This window comes from Nicotiana sylvestris, chromosome 9 (genome assembly GCF_000393655.2).
Source record: "Nicotiana sylvestris chromosome 9, ASM39365v2, whole genome shotgun sequence".
NCBI lineage: Eukaryota > Viridiplantae > Streptophyta > Magnoliopsida > Solanales > Solanaceae > Nicotiana > Nicotiana sylvestris.
The window spans coordinates 74378005-74394291 of NC_091065.1; the positions used below are offsets into that span (position 1 = coordinate 74378005).

The 16287-nt window shown below is 33.7% G+C and overlaps 1 protein-coding gene across 1 annotated transcript; it reads left to right on the forward strand.

The window, feature by feature from the left end:
- Window positions 1-8705: 8705 nt before the first annotated feature.
- On the forward strand, window positions 8706-9647 carry LOC104215942 (uncharacterized). The gene has a single exon (XM_009765884.2). The coding sequence runs from the start codon at window positions 8952-8954 to the stop codon at window positions 9456-9458; it is 507 nt and encodes a 168-aa protein (XP_009764186.1). The 5' UTR covers window positions 8706-8951; the 3' UTR covers window positions 9459-9647.
- Window positions 9648-16287: the final 6640 nt, after the last annotated feature.

The following is a 16287-nucleotide window of genomic DNA, read 5'->3' on the forward strand; positions in this document are numbered from 1 at the left end:
TAAATCCCAAAACAATCACAAAATAACATAGAGCATATAAAAAACAACTAATATGCATTTTTATACAAGTTTTAACAAAAACTAAGTCGGAATACCTCGATTTAAGGTTTTTAGAAAGTCGAAGATTTATGATTTGGAACCGAAACAAGCAACAATGTCTGAGATAATGCCTTAGCTAGCACGTGGGACTAAAAATCTTTACTTTTTGTGGGACGGGTGGGCTCCACTAACTTTTTTTGATTAAAAATGGAGGGAGGAGCGTTTTGATTTTTTAATTTGGGTTTGGGGTGGGGGTGGGGGGGGGGAAGAGACGTTTCTGTTTTGGGAGAAGGGAAGGAGACGATGTATATTTATATGTATAGCGTCTTTTGTTAAGACGCTATATATATAGCGTTTTAACAAAAGACGCTATAGTTTCCTGCTTAAATTAATTCACATATAGTATCTTTTTAAAAGACGCTATACTTAACTAGCCAAATGGCCGTTAAGGTATAACGTCTTTTAAAAAGACGCCATATATATTATGGTCACTATGTTTTTTTTCCATATATTTTTGTTCTTTAAATCCAAAAGAATCACATTTTGGTTCCGGACTCCTTATTTGAGGGTATTATCACATAAACTTTTGTTATAACAAACTGATTTTTTCTCCCAAATAGTTGATATACGTCATGTTCAGAATTTATAAACATAATTTAATGCGCCAATGCCCCAAAACAATTCGGCAACTTCTCTCTTTGCAAGTCTTTTAACTGGGAGAGTACTCTTTGGGACATTTTCAGTAATTCAAACTATAGAGTATCATAGAGACATTCCCTTGCCAGAATAGGAAAAGGACAGAAGAGATAACAATAATCATAATAGCTAATACTAATAACAAAAATAAGAACAGTAATAATAGTAAAAATAATAATAAATAAAATTATTATTTGCATACTAATAATCTGTTTGACCAAGTTTTTTTTTGAGGTCAAAAGTGCTTTTGGCAAAAACTTTAGGCGTTTGGATAAGCTTTTGGAAAGAAAAAAAATGCTTTTGAGGAGAAGTATAAACAATTTTTGAGAAGCAGAAAAAAATAGTTTCTCTCCAAAAGCATTTTTCTGAGAAACACTTTTGAGAAAGATACACTTAGAAGCAGTTTTCAAAAGCTTGGTCAAACACTAATTACTGCTCAAAAGTATTTTTCAAATTAATTAGTCAAACATCCAAAAAGTACTTTTTTGAAAAACATTTTTGAAAAAAGCACTTCTTAAAATAAGAATATTTTAGAAGCTTGAACAGGCTATAACACAAGTTAGATTTAGTGGATACAAATCCAAACCAGCTTCTTTTCTTGATTTGGCAGATAACAACATAGGATGAATAAGATAAAATCTGGTATACTGTTTGACAAATTCAAAATTGGTTTAACTCAACGAAACGGTGCTTTAATTTGAAACAAACTTTGGAAGTATATCCCTAAGTAGAACGCTTTCAGCTAATTAATGGTTCTTCTATTGTTCACATCCTATTCAATTTTGTACCATATCATATTTTAATATAGCAATATGACAAATATGACTACCAATATATCTGTTTTTTGTATAAACAGAGGCGAATGGAGCCTTTCTCCAATGGCCTCACCTAAACTCAGTAATTTTACTTATATATATATATATATATATATATATATATATATATATATATAATTCCATAAAATTTTTAAAAATATTACATTTTAAACAAATAAATTTAAAAGTATAGTGAATTTAGTCTAAATATCTTTGAACTATCAAATTTTAATAGTGAATCCGTCTTTGCATATAAATTGTGAAACTATTGAATATCAAATTTATAAGGTACATCATAGAATCTCAACGAATAAAAGTAGTAGGTGATTTTTTTCTCATCCGTCCAAATTTTAATGGACAAATTTTTTTAATACTTGTGTTGGTAGGATATAGCTGTTAGTAAACTGTATTTGTAAAATAATTCGGGAAAATATAAATGAACATAAACAGAAATGAAAAACAAAAACAGAATTTTAATCCGAGCTCACTGAATTCACAGTGTTTCCTTAAGGAATTTAATCCCCTTCTAGTATCCAAGGTTATGGATTATTTCCTCCCAGGATAGAACGAATTACACATTGGTGTAGTGGTATTTCAAACCCCAGTGTTTCAGCGAACACAAAGTTCGGTAGCAAATCACACTTACTGTTGCTTTCTTTGATGTTAAAAGTATGCAGAAGAAGGAGGAGAAACTCAGAAAATCGTATGGAAATTCTGAGCAGAATAGTCTTGTATTTATAGCCAAAGTTGGACTGAAATCTAAAGAGGTGCAACTCTTCAGTATGACTATTTATGCAAAATGGCCAGAACGTAAATGACATAACATAAATGGCTATTTACTCAAAAATAAAGAGGGAAAATTGAAGAGGGTAATTTAATTTTCAGTTACACAACTGAAAAACGGATTGGAGGATTTAAATTAATATTTATTTTAATATTAATATTTTGTTATTAAAATAAATATTTAATAACATTTCTGTTAATATTTTACTATTAACAAATAAATTTAGTCCAACAAATTAATCAATCAATCATTTGACCAAATCTGAAGCCGAGCCGAGCGAGCGACGGCGCGAGACTTGCCTTCTTCTCAACTCTTTAAGAGCTAGAAGAAGAGCAATTGCTTATCTACCCATAGAAAATATCTTCCTTTTCCAATATGGGACAATGTCCTTTTGCGAAGGAGGAACTTAAATTTTCACTCAAAAATTTCATTTCCCTCCATTTCCTATTCACCCTCTTTTAAGTATTTAATATACTTAAATACATAAAACCCCAACAAACCCCCACATGAATGGGGAATGGCTATATCACAGAAACATGCATGAAAAACTGTGTGATTCGCAAGCAAGGATTAATTGCATCTGGATAAGTAGGTTCCCCTTTGAACTTTCCATAGTGAACTTATGTCGGATATACTCGATCAATAGGTAGATTTGATATCTTTGAACCGTCAAACTTTGGTGTATACCTAGACAACCACAAGTCACATAACCAACCCTTAACCGTCTTTAGTTCTCATTGTTGTGTTCGTTTCACCCATGCACACCGCCTGGTTTCATAAATGCATAGAGAACTGGCCTTGCAAGATTCTCCTTGAAGCGGCTAACACTTCACACTTACATAGGTGATTCCTAAACATGTCATCCCGTAGATACACTATTTGATATACCCCGTATCAAATTTAGAAATCATTAAAAAGCCTTAATGATTTATCCTTGGTACTGAACATTGTCTTATCGCGAGAATGGACCAAAAGTTTAGTTGACAATGTTGAACCATCATTAATGACTTTATTTGATCTCCTTAAACCTAGATCTTTGGATCTCTAATCTTCTAGGTAAGGTTACTGCCACTATGACTTGTTCTCGACCACAGTCCCATTCTCCTTGATGACTTCTAAACTACCTCTCTAGTTAGGCCTTTTGTAAGTGGATCTGACACATTATCACTTGACTTTACATAATCAATCGTGATAATTCCTCTAGAGAGTAACTGCCTAACGGTTTTATGTCTTCGTCGTATATGACGAGATTTACCGTTATACATAATGCTCCCAGCCCTTCCAATTGTCGCTTGAGTATTGCAATGTATGCATATTGGTGCCAACGGTTTGGGCCAAAATGGAATATCTTCCAAGAAATTCTGGAGCCATTCAGCTTCTTCACCGGCTTTATCTAAGGCTATGAATTCAGCCTTCATCGTAGAGCGGGCAATACAAGTTTGTTTGGACGACTTCCAAGATACCGCTCCTCCACCAATAGTGAATACATATCCACTTGTGAACTTGGAATCAGTTGATCCGGTGATCCAATTTGCATCACAATATCCCTCAATGACCGCAGAATATTTACTATAGTGCAAAGCAAAGTTCTAGGTATGTACTACATACCCCAAAACTCGTTTCATGGCCATCCAATGAGATTGACCTGGATTGCTCATATATCGACTCAATTTACTTATACCACAAGCTATATCTGGTCGTGTACAATTCATGATGTACGTTAAGCAACCCAATACACGAGCATAATCCAATTGTGATATGCTTTGGCCTTTGTTCTTTGCTAATGCAAGATTCACGTCAATTGGAGTCTTTGCAACTTTAAAGCCAAGTGCTTAAATTTTTCACGTACTGTCTTAATATAATGAGATTGTGACAATGCCAGAGCTTGAGAAGTCTTATGGATCTTAATTCCTATAATTAAATCAGCAACTCTCAAGTCTTTCATATCAAACTTGCCAGTTAGCATACGCTTAGTCGTATTTATGTTGGCAATGTCATTACTCATTATCAGCATATCATCCACATATAAACAAACAATGACTATGTGATTTGGAACATTTTTAATGTACACACATTTATCATATTCATTTATTTTAAAACCATTTGACAACATTGTTTGGTCAAATTTCGCATGCCATTGTTTGGGTGCTTGTTTTAGTCCGTAAAGGGACTTAACAAGTCTACATACCTTCTTTTCTTTATCTGGAACCACAAACTCTTCAGGTTGTTCCATGTAAATTTCTTCCTCCAACTCTCCATTTAAGAAGGTTGTCTTAACATCCATTTGATGAATTTCAAGACCATAAACTGCAGCTAACGCTACTAACATTCGTATGGACGTAATTCTTGTAACTGGAGAGTATGTATCGAAATAGTCAAGACCTTCTCGTTGTCTATACCATCTGACCACAAGTCTTGCCTTAAATTTGTTAATAGTGCCATCATCTTTCATTTTCCTCTTAAAGATCCATTTAGAACCCGACGGTTTATTTCCAGGAGGAAGATCAACCAATTCCCATTTATGGTTGTTCAGTATGGATTCTATTTCACTATGGACTGTCTCTTTCCAAAATAATGATTCCGAAGAAGACATAGCTTCTTTAAATGTTTGAGGCTCATTTTTCAATAAGAAAGTCACAAAATCTGGTCCGAATGAAGTAGACGTTCTTTGACATTTACTACGTCTTGGATCCTCCTGGTTAAGTGTACTTTCTTTTGTTTCTTCCCAAGGTCGTTTAGATCCTTCACCAATCGACTCACATTACTTTTTATATGAATATATATTTTCAAAGAACTCAGCATTATCTGATTCTATAACCGTATTATTATGAATGTCGAAATTTTCTGATTTATGAACCAAAAATCAATATGCTTTACTATTAGTCTCATATCCTATGAAAACACAATCAATGATTTTCAGTCCTATTTTTACCCTTTTGGGTATAGGAACTTGCACTTTTTCCAAACACCCTCACACTTTAAAATAATTCAAGTTGGACTTCCTTCCTTTCCATTTTTCATATGGAATGGATTGTGTTTTGCTATGGGGTACTCGATTTAGTATTCGGCTAGCCGTAAGAACGGCTTCCCCCCACAAGTTCTGTGGCAAATCAGAACTTATCAATAATGTGTCATCATCTCCTTTAATGAACGATTCTTTCTTTCTGCAATCCCATTGGATTGGGGCGTGTAAGGGGCCATTGTTTGATGAATAATTCCATATTCTAAATATATTTGTTCAAAAGAAGATTCATATTCACCACCTCTATCACTTGTTATCATTTTGATTTTCTTGTTAAGTTGCGTTTCAACTTCATTTTTGTATTGCATGAATGCGTCTATTGCTTCATCTTTACTATTAAGTTAGTAAACATAGCAATATCGAGTACTATCATCAATAAAAATTATGAAATACTTCTTTCCACCGCGAGATGGTATTGACTTCATATCGCAAATATCTGTGTGAATTAAGTCTAAATGATCTGAATTCCTTTCAACTGACTTATAAGGATGTTTAACATACTTAGATTCCACCCATATTTGACATTTTGATTTGTCGCATTCAAATTTAGGCAATACTTACAAATTAATCATTTTTCGTAAGGTTTTATAATTAACATGACCCAAACGTATATGCCATAATTCATTTGACTCAAGTAAGTTAGACGAAGCTGAAATTTTATTATAATTTTCAACAACCATTACATTTAGCTTGAAAAGGCCCTCAGTGAGGTAACCTTTTCCTACAAACATTTTGTTCTTGCTTATTACAACCTTATCGGAAACAAAAACACATTTAAAAACGTTCTTAACAAGAAGTCCAGCAGAGACTAAATTCTTCCTAATCTCGGGAACATGAAGGACATTATTCAAAGTCACCACTATGTCGGAAGTCATTTTGAGAAATATCTTCCCACATCCTTCAATCTTGGCCTTTGCAGCATTCTCTATAGAAATCGTCTCATTGGGTCTAACAGGAGCATAAGTAGCAAAAGCTTCTCTAACAGCTCAAACATGGCGAGTGGCTCCAGAATCAATCCACCACTCTTTAGGATTGCCCACCAAGTTGCATTCGGAAAGCATGGCACATAAGTCATCAACATCATCATGCTTTTCAACCATGTTTGCTTGACCCTTCTTCTTCTCTTCCTTCGGAGCACGGTACTCCGTAGATTTGTGTCTAGCTTTTCCACAGTTGTAGCAATTTCCACTTAACCACTTCTTGCTTTGATTGTATTTCGGTCCAGAAGCCTTCTTCCTCTTTTTGTTCTCTTCAACAATATTTGTTCCCATTATTGTTGAGCTTCCACGACTTCTCTTTTCAGCAGCTTTGTTGTCCTCTCCGATTCTCAACCGAACAATGAGATATTCAAGGGACATCTCCTTGCGTTTGTGTTTCAAGTAGTTTTTGAAGTCCTTCCACAAAGGAGGCAACTTCTTAATCATCACTGCTACTTGGAATGCTTCATTGATAAGAAGCCCTTCAATAAAATTTCTGTTAGTAAAAATACTAAGATTACTACTTTCAACATCAGTATTAATTTGATTTATACCTTCAGCAAGGAGATCGTGAATAATCACTTGCAATTTCTAGACTTGGGTAATAACAGACTTGATATCTACCATTTTGTAGTCCAAAAACTTTGCAGCAACAAACTTCTTCAACCTGTCATCTTCGATTTTGTATTTCTTTTCAAGCGCAATCCACAGTTCTTTTGATGTTTCCACGCCACTGTAGAAGTTATACAAAACATCCTCCAGCCCGCTTAGAATATAATTCTTGCACAAAAAATCTGAATGCTTCCACGCCTCAATCACGAGAAAGCGTTCAGTTTCTGGAGTTTCATCGAACAACACATGAACATCTTCCTTGATGATCTTCTGGAGACTTAGAGTAGTCAAGTAGAAGAACATCTTTTGCTGTCAGCACTTGAAATCAATCCCAAAAAAAATTTCGGGTTTCTCCGCCTGTGCCAATGCTGCCAGTGTTGTTCGGCTCGTTGAGGCATTGGCAGTCACCATTGGAACAACTTGGTTCACATTATCATTAGTCATTTCTGTAAAAGAATGACACAAACGTTAAAATTACGTAGATTTTAATCTCCAATAGAGTACAAAATCACAAAGGTTTTACTCTCCAGAAACAGTGAGTACAAACACAGAAAATATTTTAAATTCCTTAAGCTTGTTAGTAAAATGTATTTGTAAAATAATTCTAGAAAATATAAATGAATATAACAGAAATTAAAAACAGAAACAGAATTTTAATCCGAGCTCACTGAATTCACAGTGTTTCCTTAAGGAATTTAATCCCCTTATAGTACCCAAGGTTATGGATTATTTCCTCCCAGGATAGAACGAATTACACACTGGTGTAGTAGTATTTCAAACCCCAGTGTTTCAGCGAACACAAAGTTTGGTAGCAAATCACACTTACTATTGCTTTCTTTGATGTTAAAAGTATGCAGAGGAAGGAGGAAAAACTCAGAAAATCGTATAGAAATTCTGAGCAGAATATTCTTGTATTTATAGCCAAAGTTGGGCTGAAATCTGAAGAGGTGCAACTCTTCAGAAGCTGTTTATGCAAAACGGCCACAGCATAAATGTCATAACATAAATGGCTATTTACTCAAAAATAAAGAGGGAAAATTGAAAAGGGTAGTTTAATTTTCAGTTACACAACTGAAAAACGGATTGGAGGATTTAATATTAATATTTATTTTAATATTCTGTTATTAAAACAAATATTTAATAACATTTCTATTAATATTTTACTATTAACAAATAAATTTGGTCCAAAAAATTAATCAATCAATCATTTGACCAAATCCGAATCCGAGCCGAGCGACGACGACGGCGCGAGGCTTGCCTTCTTCTCAACTCTTTAAGAGTTAGAAGAAGAGCAATTGCTTATATAACCATAAAAACCTCTTCCTTTTTCAATATGGGACAATGTCCCTTTGCCAAAGGGAGAAACTTAAAATTTTACCAAAAATTTCATTTCTCTCCATTTCTCATTCACCATCTTTTAAGTATTTAATATACTTAAATACATAAAACCCTAACAATAGCATATTTATTCGAGGTGCGTGCAAGTTGACACGGACACCATAGTTATAAAATAAAAGGTACATCAGATACAACAAAAGTAAAAACAGAGAAAAGATCAAAGTAAATCTCAAGCGGTAAACCCAAATAACAGTAAATCTTAAGCAGTAAACGCAATTATAGCATTCAAGGTTTGAAGAGTTCTATTTGAAAGAAAAAAGGAGAAAGGGGGGATGGTGGGGTGAGGAAAAATTGGGATACAGTATAAAGTTTCTAGAAGAGGTGGGCTGACTGCTCTTTGGAATATTGATGCCTACAAATATGAATGTATAATTGGGCTTCTAGAAGTTTGGTGTCATTACATGCCCATTCTTTTTATTTGTTGTGTCCTATCAATTTCATTTCATTTCATTTTATATCACCACTCACTTATCTCATGTTCCTTGTCTTCCTCCTCTAACAAAACCAAGAAACAAAAATCTTTTTTTTATTATTTTTTTCCTTTTCTCTCTACTATTTATTGAGTTTTGTGTCCAAGAATGTTTGTTATTGGTACCTAATTAGAGGAAATGGTAGAAATGATGATGAATCAAGAAAGCAATAGTAGTAACACTCTTATTGATGTGTCTTCTTTTATGCTCTTTGAGGCTAGTGGGGATTCTGAATTTGATTCTAATTTTTGTAGTACAAGTCATGATGATCCAGTGGATTCATTCGCTCTAAATCCACCTTATCAACGTTTTCTTGAAGATGATGATGCACAATCATGCAGTTATGAATGTGGTGTTCATATTGAAGATGAAGATATGGACTTGGATTTCCATATTGAAAATGAAGATGATGATGATGATGTGAGATCTTGGAGTTGTTCTGATAATTGTAAAAGTGTTGGTTGGAACAGTGATATGGAAGAGGAGGAGGAGGAGGAGGAGGAAGATGAAGATGACGTAGTTGAACAAGGTTGGAATTTTGGTGTGAATAGATGTAAAAAAGCTAAAGTTGATTCAGTTATGGAAGAGTTGAAGTGCCAAAAGGACAAAGATAGGCTATTTTGGGAGACTTGTTTGGCCTCTTAATTATGGAGTATTAAGAATCTCATCCAAAGTCGTCTTGCTAAGCTCTCATCACTGCTTTCTTTCCCCCTCTCTGTCTTATTGTTTTTTGGCTTTTGGGCTTTTTGTTACACATAAAGAAAGTTATTATATCAAGTGTATATATATAGAAATGAAAGGTAATTTGAATGGAAATGGTTTCTTTCATTTTTCTTTTCCCCCTCTTCTTCCTCCTAGCTCCTTGTTTCTTTCTTTCTTTCTTTGGTATACGACAACAATAACAGTTAAGCGAAAGACGTGTCCAAGTGAAAGCCCCCGGTATTGTTGAATGTAAGTCGCCTATGCAAACATAGCGGATACATGGATGAATATATATCTGATGACCAGTTCTACGAACAAAAATCTCGAGTTGGAGGCACCAAATTGATTCGGTTTTGTCGAAATTAACGAATGGACTTGAAATCATGGATCCATTTTGTGATCCACGTGACTCAAACAAGAATCCTAAGTTAGTCGGTCGGTTATACTCATGGATCATTTTACTCTATTTTATTAAACTCGTCTATGATCAGTATTATATAAAATAAAAATTAAAAGTAATAAAAACTTTAATTCTTTCTAGATCGTGTATCTTGTACTTTTTATCTTTTTCTTTATCACTTTACGGTTTATAATTATATATAAGGTTCTCATGAAATTTGGTGGGGTAGAATAACCTCATGATTTTGCTAGCCACCCAGCATTAGACCTTTGTTTTAATGATAATGATGATACATAAAATCCCCTACAATCTCGTACCAAGGACCACAGAAGAAGCGGGTATTACTAATGTTCTTTTCTTCTTTTCTTTTTGGTCTCACCTTTATAGTAGATTTAGTTATTTAATTATATACATTAACATTGTCAAAAATTTCTATAGTATCAACGTACAGTGACAATTATATTTCGTTGGAGGTTACTTTAACTTTATGGTTTTAAAAAAAACTCTACACAGCAAGTTTACAAAAGTTAAAACTCATTCATGAATTAGTAACTAATTAACATTTTCTTTTTACACTCTTAAGTAGGGTGTACATAGGTCGGGTTGGTTCGGATTTTACAATTACCAAACCAAATCAATTGTGTCGGGTTATTAAATCTAAAGACCAAACCAAACCAATAAAACTCGTTTTTCACTCTCGGTTTTTCTCGTGTTTTCGGATTGTCCGAATTTTTTCGGGTTTTTTCCCGGTAAAATCTTCGAAGAACAAAACATATAAATTGTGCTCAAAATATTTTTTAGTTCTAGTAAGATACAACTATATAAAGTATTTTTCAAGAAAATAATTCAAAATATGAGATATGTCTTGGCATTATTCTAAAATATTCAACAATAAAGATAATAAAATAATGTAATATAAATATTGCTAATTACAAAGCCATAATAAAAATAAATAAAATCTAAAAATACTAAGTCATGCTAAAATAAGTAGAATAATAAGGAAGTATTAATTACATGACTAAACGCTAACACTACAAAAAAAACTAGAATTAGTTACAAACGTCGTCGCTAATCTGTCGCTAAAATGCTGGTAGCTAGCAGAATCTTTTGATAATATGTCGCTAAATGAGATTAGCGACGGATTTTTCTATTTAGCTACAGAATTTATCCGTCGCTAAAACTTGATTTTTTTAGTAGTGTAAAGAAAAAATAAAAATAGGTTATGTATTTTTATCTAAATTATTGCAAAACAAAAAATTGATATTCAATACATTACGTAGTATTGAGTTGAATGTCTTTTGTTAGCACTAGTATTGATTCGATTTTAGTTTGGGCTTTTGTTAACACTATTTAATTTACTAATGTTAATCGCTATAAAATTTATTGGAACATTCAAAAGTTCTAAATCCAACCTTCAAATAATACCTAAAAAAATTATGAAATCTTTTAAGAATATATTTATAAATTACATCACAATAAGTATATTTATATATTAAATATATCTAAATTTTCTATATATGTAATGTCGGGTTGGTTTGGTTTCGGTTTGACTTTCTTTAGTTAAAACTAAACCAAACCAATTATGGTCAGAGTTTTTTTTTTTCCAACATCAAACCAAACCATAATCGGATTTTTTTTCTCGATTTGACTCGAATTATCGGGTTGGTGTGGTTTGTCGATTTCCTTTGTACACCCCTACTCTTAAGAACTTACCCATTAGCAATTCTTTATATCTAAGGAACCAACAAACAAAAGATTTAACTTAGCCGTAGTAGATTAACTAGAGGACCAAAATGATTGAATTTGTTTCTTGAAGTTTTTGTACAATAAAAATCCTGTTTGAGTGAGAGAAAAGGTATCTCTCCACCCTCTACCCGTAGGTCGAACAACCTCGTATATAGCTTGTACTAGCAATGAAAAGAAACCAAAGAACGTTCTTGCTCCATGTTTGATTTCTTGCAACTACATAGCTTGTATTAGTAAAAGAATTTGCAGAAACAAGAGAAATATTAATGATGGTACGTTGATTCAGAATTTAAAGACATTGCATACACCCTTAATAACTTCTACACATATTTTAAATTTTTATTTTCTTTAAATTTCTTACGTATATATATAATTGAAATCTGATACATGAATACACGTGCATCCACGCGCTTATATACTGATTACTGGATCTGCTTTGTTAATATCAAGAAGCAAAGAGTATTGGTCACGTCCGGAATGAGAGAAAAATATCAAAAAATTGCGAGATTTATAACTGGTAATTAAAAAATAGTCACAGTCTTTAAAGTAATAGAAATTTATTCAATTTTTTATGTAAAGATAAAATTTGAACAAAAATACCCTCGAAAATATTCTAACATAATATGCTGGAGTTTGAATTTTTTACATATGAGATTTCAGCATAATGTGCTGGAGTTCTAACATAATATGCGGGAAAATTTATATGCAGGAGCTTCGTAATCTAGTATATTATGCTTGAACTTTCCGTGTGTTGGAGTTCCAACATAATATGCTGAAATTTTATACACAAGAGCTACATAATCCCGCATATTATGTTGGAACCTCCGTGTTTCAGCAAAATAGTGACTATTTTTCAATAACTTTATAAACGCCGGCTATTTTTCAATTACCAGTCCGAAAAATGGCTAGCCCTACTGAAAAAATCATGCCGAGGAAATTGCGCAATGGAAAATCATAGCAACAACTTAATGTGGTTGAATCTAAAGCGCACCATGTAGCGTTTGCAAGATAATACTGTTCATAAAATATCACATATTTCATGATTAAGAACAAATGGAAATGGAGCACAAATAAACTTGCTTCAATCAAATTCCCACTTAGGGGTGTTAAACGGGCCGGGTCAACTCGGTTTCGGACCGGCCCAGCCCGGTTAAAACCGGAACCGGCTCGGACTGGTTAAAGGGGGCTGGGTTGGGCTGGGTTAGGGGGGACAAGCGGGTTGGTCCGTTTACTATTAAAATACCGGTTACCCGGACCGGTCCAACCCGTTAGGTGAACAGTACCCGTAAACCGATTAACCGGCCCGGCCCGACATGGTTTAACGGTAAAATTTTTTTTTTTTTTTAATTTGGGCCAGATCTGACCGTTGGCAACGGTCCATTTCATAAAATGGTCGTTGCCCAACGGGTGAATTGCACAAATAGCCCAATTTTGTTTTGTTTTTTAAAAAAAAATTAACCCCCCTTTCAAAATCTATAAATACCCCCCCCCCTCTTCCTCATTTTTTCACTCATCTCTCAATTCTCAATCTCAATTCTCATATTCTCTCATTCTTCAATCTGCATTCTTCACCTATTAAGGTGCAATCAATTATTTGGCTATTTTTTTGGAGTTTAATTTATCGTAGTACTTATCTTTTGAAGTTTGAACAATTGAACTTCAAAATTGGAAGAATTGACGTTTCTTCGTGGTAACATTTGAGTTGCGGAATCATCAAGTGCTCAATTTATTGCCGAATTCGGTGCACTCCCTCCAACTCTTTCTCTTATTTACTATTTTACTTGCATATTTATTTGTTTTGTTGCTAGTAGTTAAATTTTTACAATATATTTAATGCTGCAAAAAGAGTTTGTAACAAGGTTACTAATCGGGGAAATAAAAAAAGAGGTAGTACTTCAGGTTAAACATCTGGTAGTAATTTAAATACCTCTCCAAATATTCCTGAAACATTACCTGATAATAATATAGACTATGAACAATTGCAGGAAGATTTTGGTATAGATGATAATGAATTAGAAATGGAAGATGAGATACCACTTACACCTAGTAGTGTTGGAGCTGCTAGCAGGGGTGGTGGTCGTGTTGCTAGTAGTAGATCACCTGTGGCCCCGACTAGTAATCGTAGAAAAAGAAGTAAGGTTTGGAAATTCTTTGAGGAAATAGAAGGTACTGATAGAGTTAAATGTAAACTTTGTAATGATACTTTTAAACATAAGACTGGGGGTCAATTAGGGGGGACTAGGACACTTAGTAAACATATGAGAATTGAGCATCCTATAGAATGGGGATCTGATGGAGATGGAAATCAATCAACTTTAAACCCTACTACTGGTGGTCTTGTGAAATATGATAAAATGAAGGATCATGAGGAGTTAGCAAAAATGATTGCTTTGGGTTGTCTACCTTTTTCTTTTGCTTCTTCATCATATCTTATTATGTATATTCAAAGGATTTACAATCCTTTATTTAAAGGTATCCCTAGAAGTACTTGTAGAGCTGATATCTTTAGACTTCATGGACAATATCAAACATACATACGTTATTTGTTTAGCCACCTTCCTTGTAGAGTTTCTCTAACTTCTGATATTGGCCATGTTGTTAATGGAAATGATTATTTGACAATTACATGTCATTGGATAGATGATAGTACTTGTATGCAAAAACGTATTATCGCTTTTAGATATGATGAAGATCAGAGTCATACTGCTACGTTTATAAGTAGTACTATTTGTGAAGTTGTTGAATTTTATAATCTCAAGCAAAAATTATTGTGTATGTCTTTTGATAATGCTTCTAACAATAGTGCCGCAATTTCAATATTAAAACTGCATTTGCAACCACCTCTTGATGAAATTTTTCATGTTAGGTGTGCATGTCATGTTTATAATTTAATTGTTAAAAGTGGCCTTGATTTATTTTCAACTGAGATTACTCATGTTAGAAGAGCAGTTGGTGTTATTCAAGGAAATAATAGACAATCTAGAATAAAAGAATTTAAGAATAAGTGTGTCCAGTATAACCTTAAACCCAGATTCATGCCAGACGAAATTGTTACTAGATGGAATTATACATATATATTTTTAAAATGTTGCTACAAATATAGATTTCCAATAACTGAAGTTGCTAATGCGCATTGTACTGATCCAAACCGTATGTTAACAACTACTACTTGGGAGGTCATTAATGATGTTGTTAAATTTTTACATAAATTTTATACAGCTACTGTTGAGTTTTCTGGAGCATATTACCTTACTGTTACTATGACTTTAGTACATATAGCTGAAATTTCTTTTCTACTCTTTGAATTTAAGAAGAAAGAAAAATATAGGGATGTTGTTGAAAAAAGCAAAATTCAAAAAATATTTCTTTCCAATTCCTCCGATTTACTTAATTGGTGCCGTTTTAAATCCTTCTATTAAGATGTCTGATTGTCACCAATTAATGAATGCTTTATATACTTATATGGAGATTGGACCAACTGAAACCCCAGATTTATATACTTGTATGAACAAGCTAAATGAATATTTACAACAATTATACAATTATTATGCAAATGTAATTGATGATGCTGCTCTTAATGTAGGCAATGTTAATCCCACTATGCATTGTACCACTTCTGCTACTGTGGATGATGAAGAAGACCTTGATAGTTTTAATATTTTTTCTACATTTTCTAACACTCAAACCAGTAGCAGGAACATTGATGAGCTTCAATTCTACTTGCAGAAGCAAAAAGAGCCTCGCACAAAGGAATTTTCACCGTTGAGATGGTGGCATGAGAATGGAAAGCAATTTCCTATTCTTTTCGCTATGGCTCGGGACGTGCTAAATGTGCCAATTTCAACTGTTGCATCAGAGAGTACATTTAGCCAAGCAAGACAACAACTTGGAGATACCCGTCACTCATTGGGAAGCAATGCTTTGGAAGTTTTAGTATGTTTCAGAGATTGGATTAGATCGGAACGAAGAAATCAAGGACGTGAAGATGTTGATAGCCCAGAAGACGAGGAACTTGGAGATATATTAACACATGGTAACCCATCCGAATTTAACACTCCAGAAGAAGGTCACTCAGTTCATATTGATTATGAAGAACTTACTAAGGCAATGCAAAACCTTTGAATTTATTCTTTTTTGGTTAATTTACTTGTTAAATGTAAACCTTTCAATTTGTAAGTTTGAATTTTGAAATAAATGTAGCACTTGAAATTTATAAATGCAATTTTTTTCCATCTTACTTGTATTCTTTATATTAATATAACTTACAATAGTTATACAAAATACAAAAAAAAAATAAAAAAATACACTAAACCCGGCTCGGCCCGGCCCCCTCAACCCGTAATCCGTACGGTTCAATTTTTACCCGGATGAATCCGAACCCGTTAAGAATCAACCCGGAAACGGCCCGGACCGTGACCCGTACGGGTCCAAAAAAGCGGCCCGGACCGGCCCACCCGTTTAACACCTATATTCCCACTAAAACAATCATCTTTCACTGTTTTAGCTGGCTATTAGTTGACCACTTTTCTTAAATGAAGGCTGGCCACTGATTTGATTAAAGTATTGTTACCAAATTAACAAGATTCATGAAAAGTGAAAGCATAAATCAAAGCACAATCTTATAGA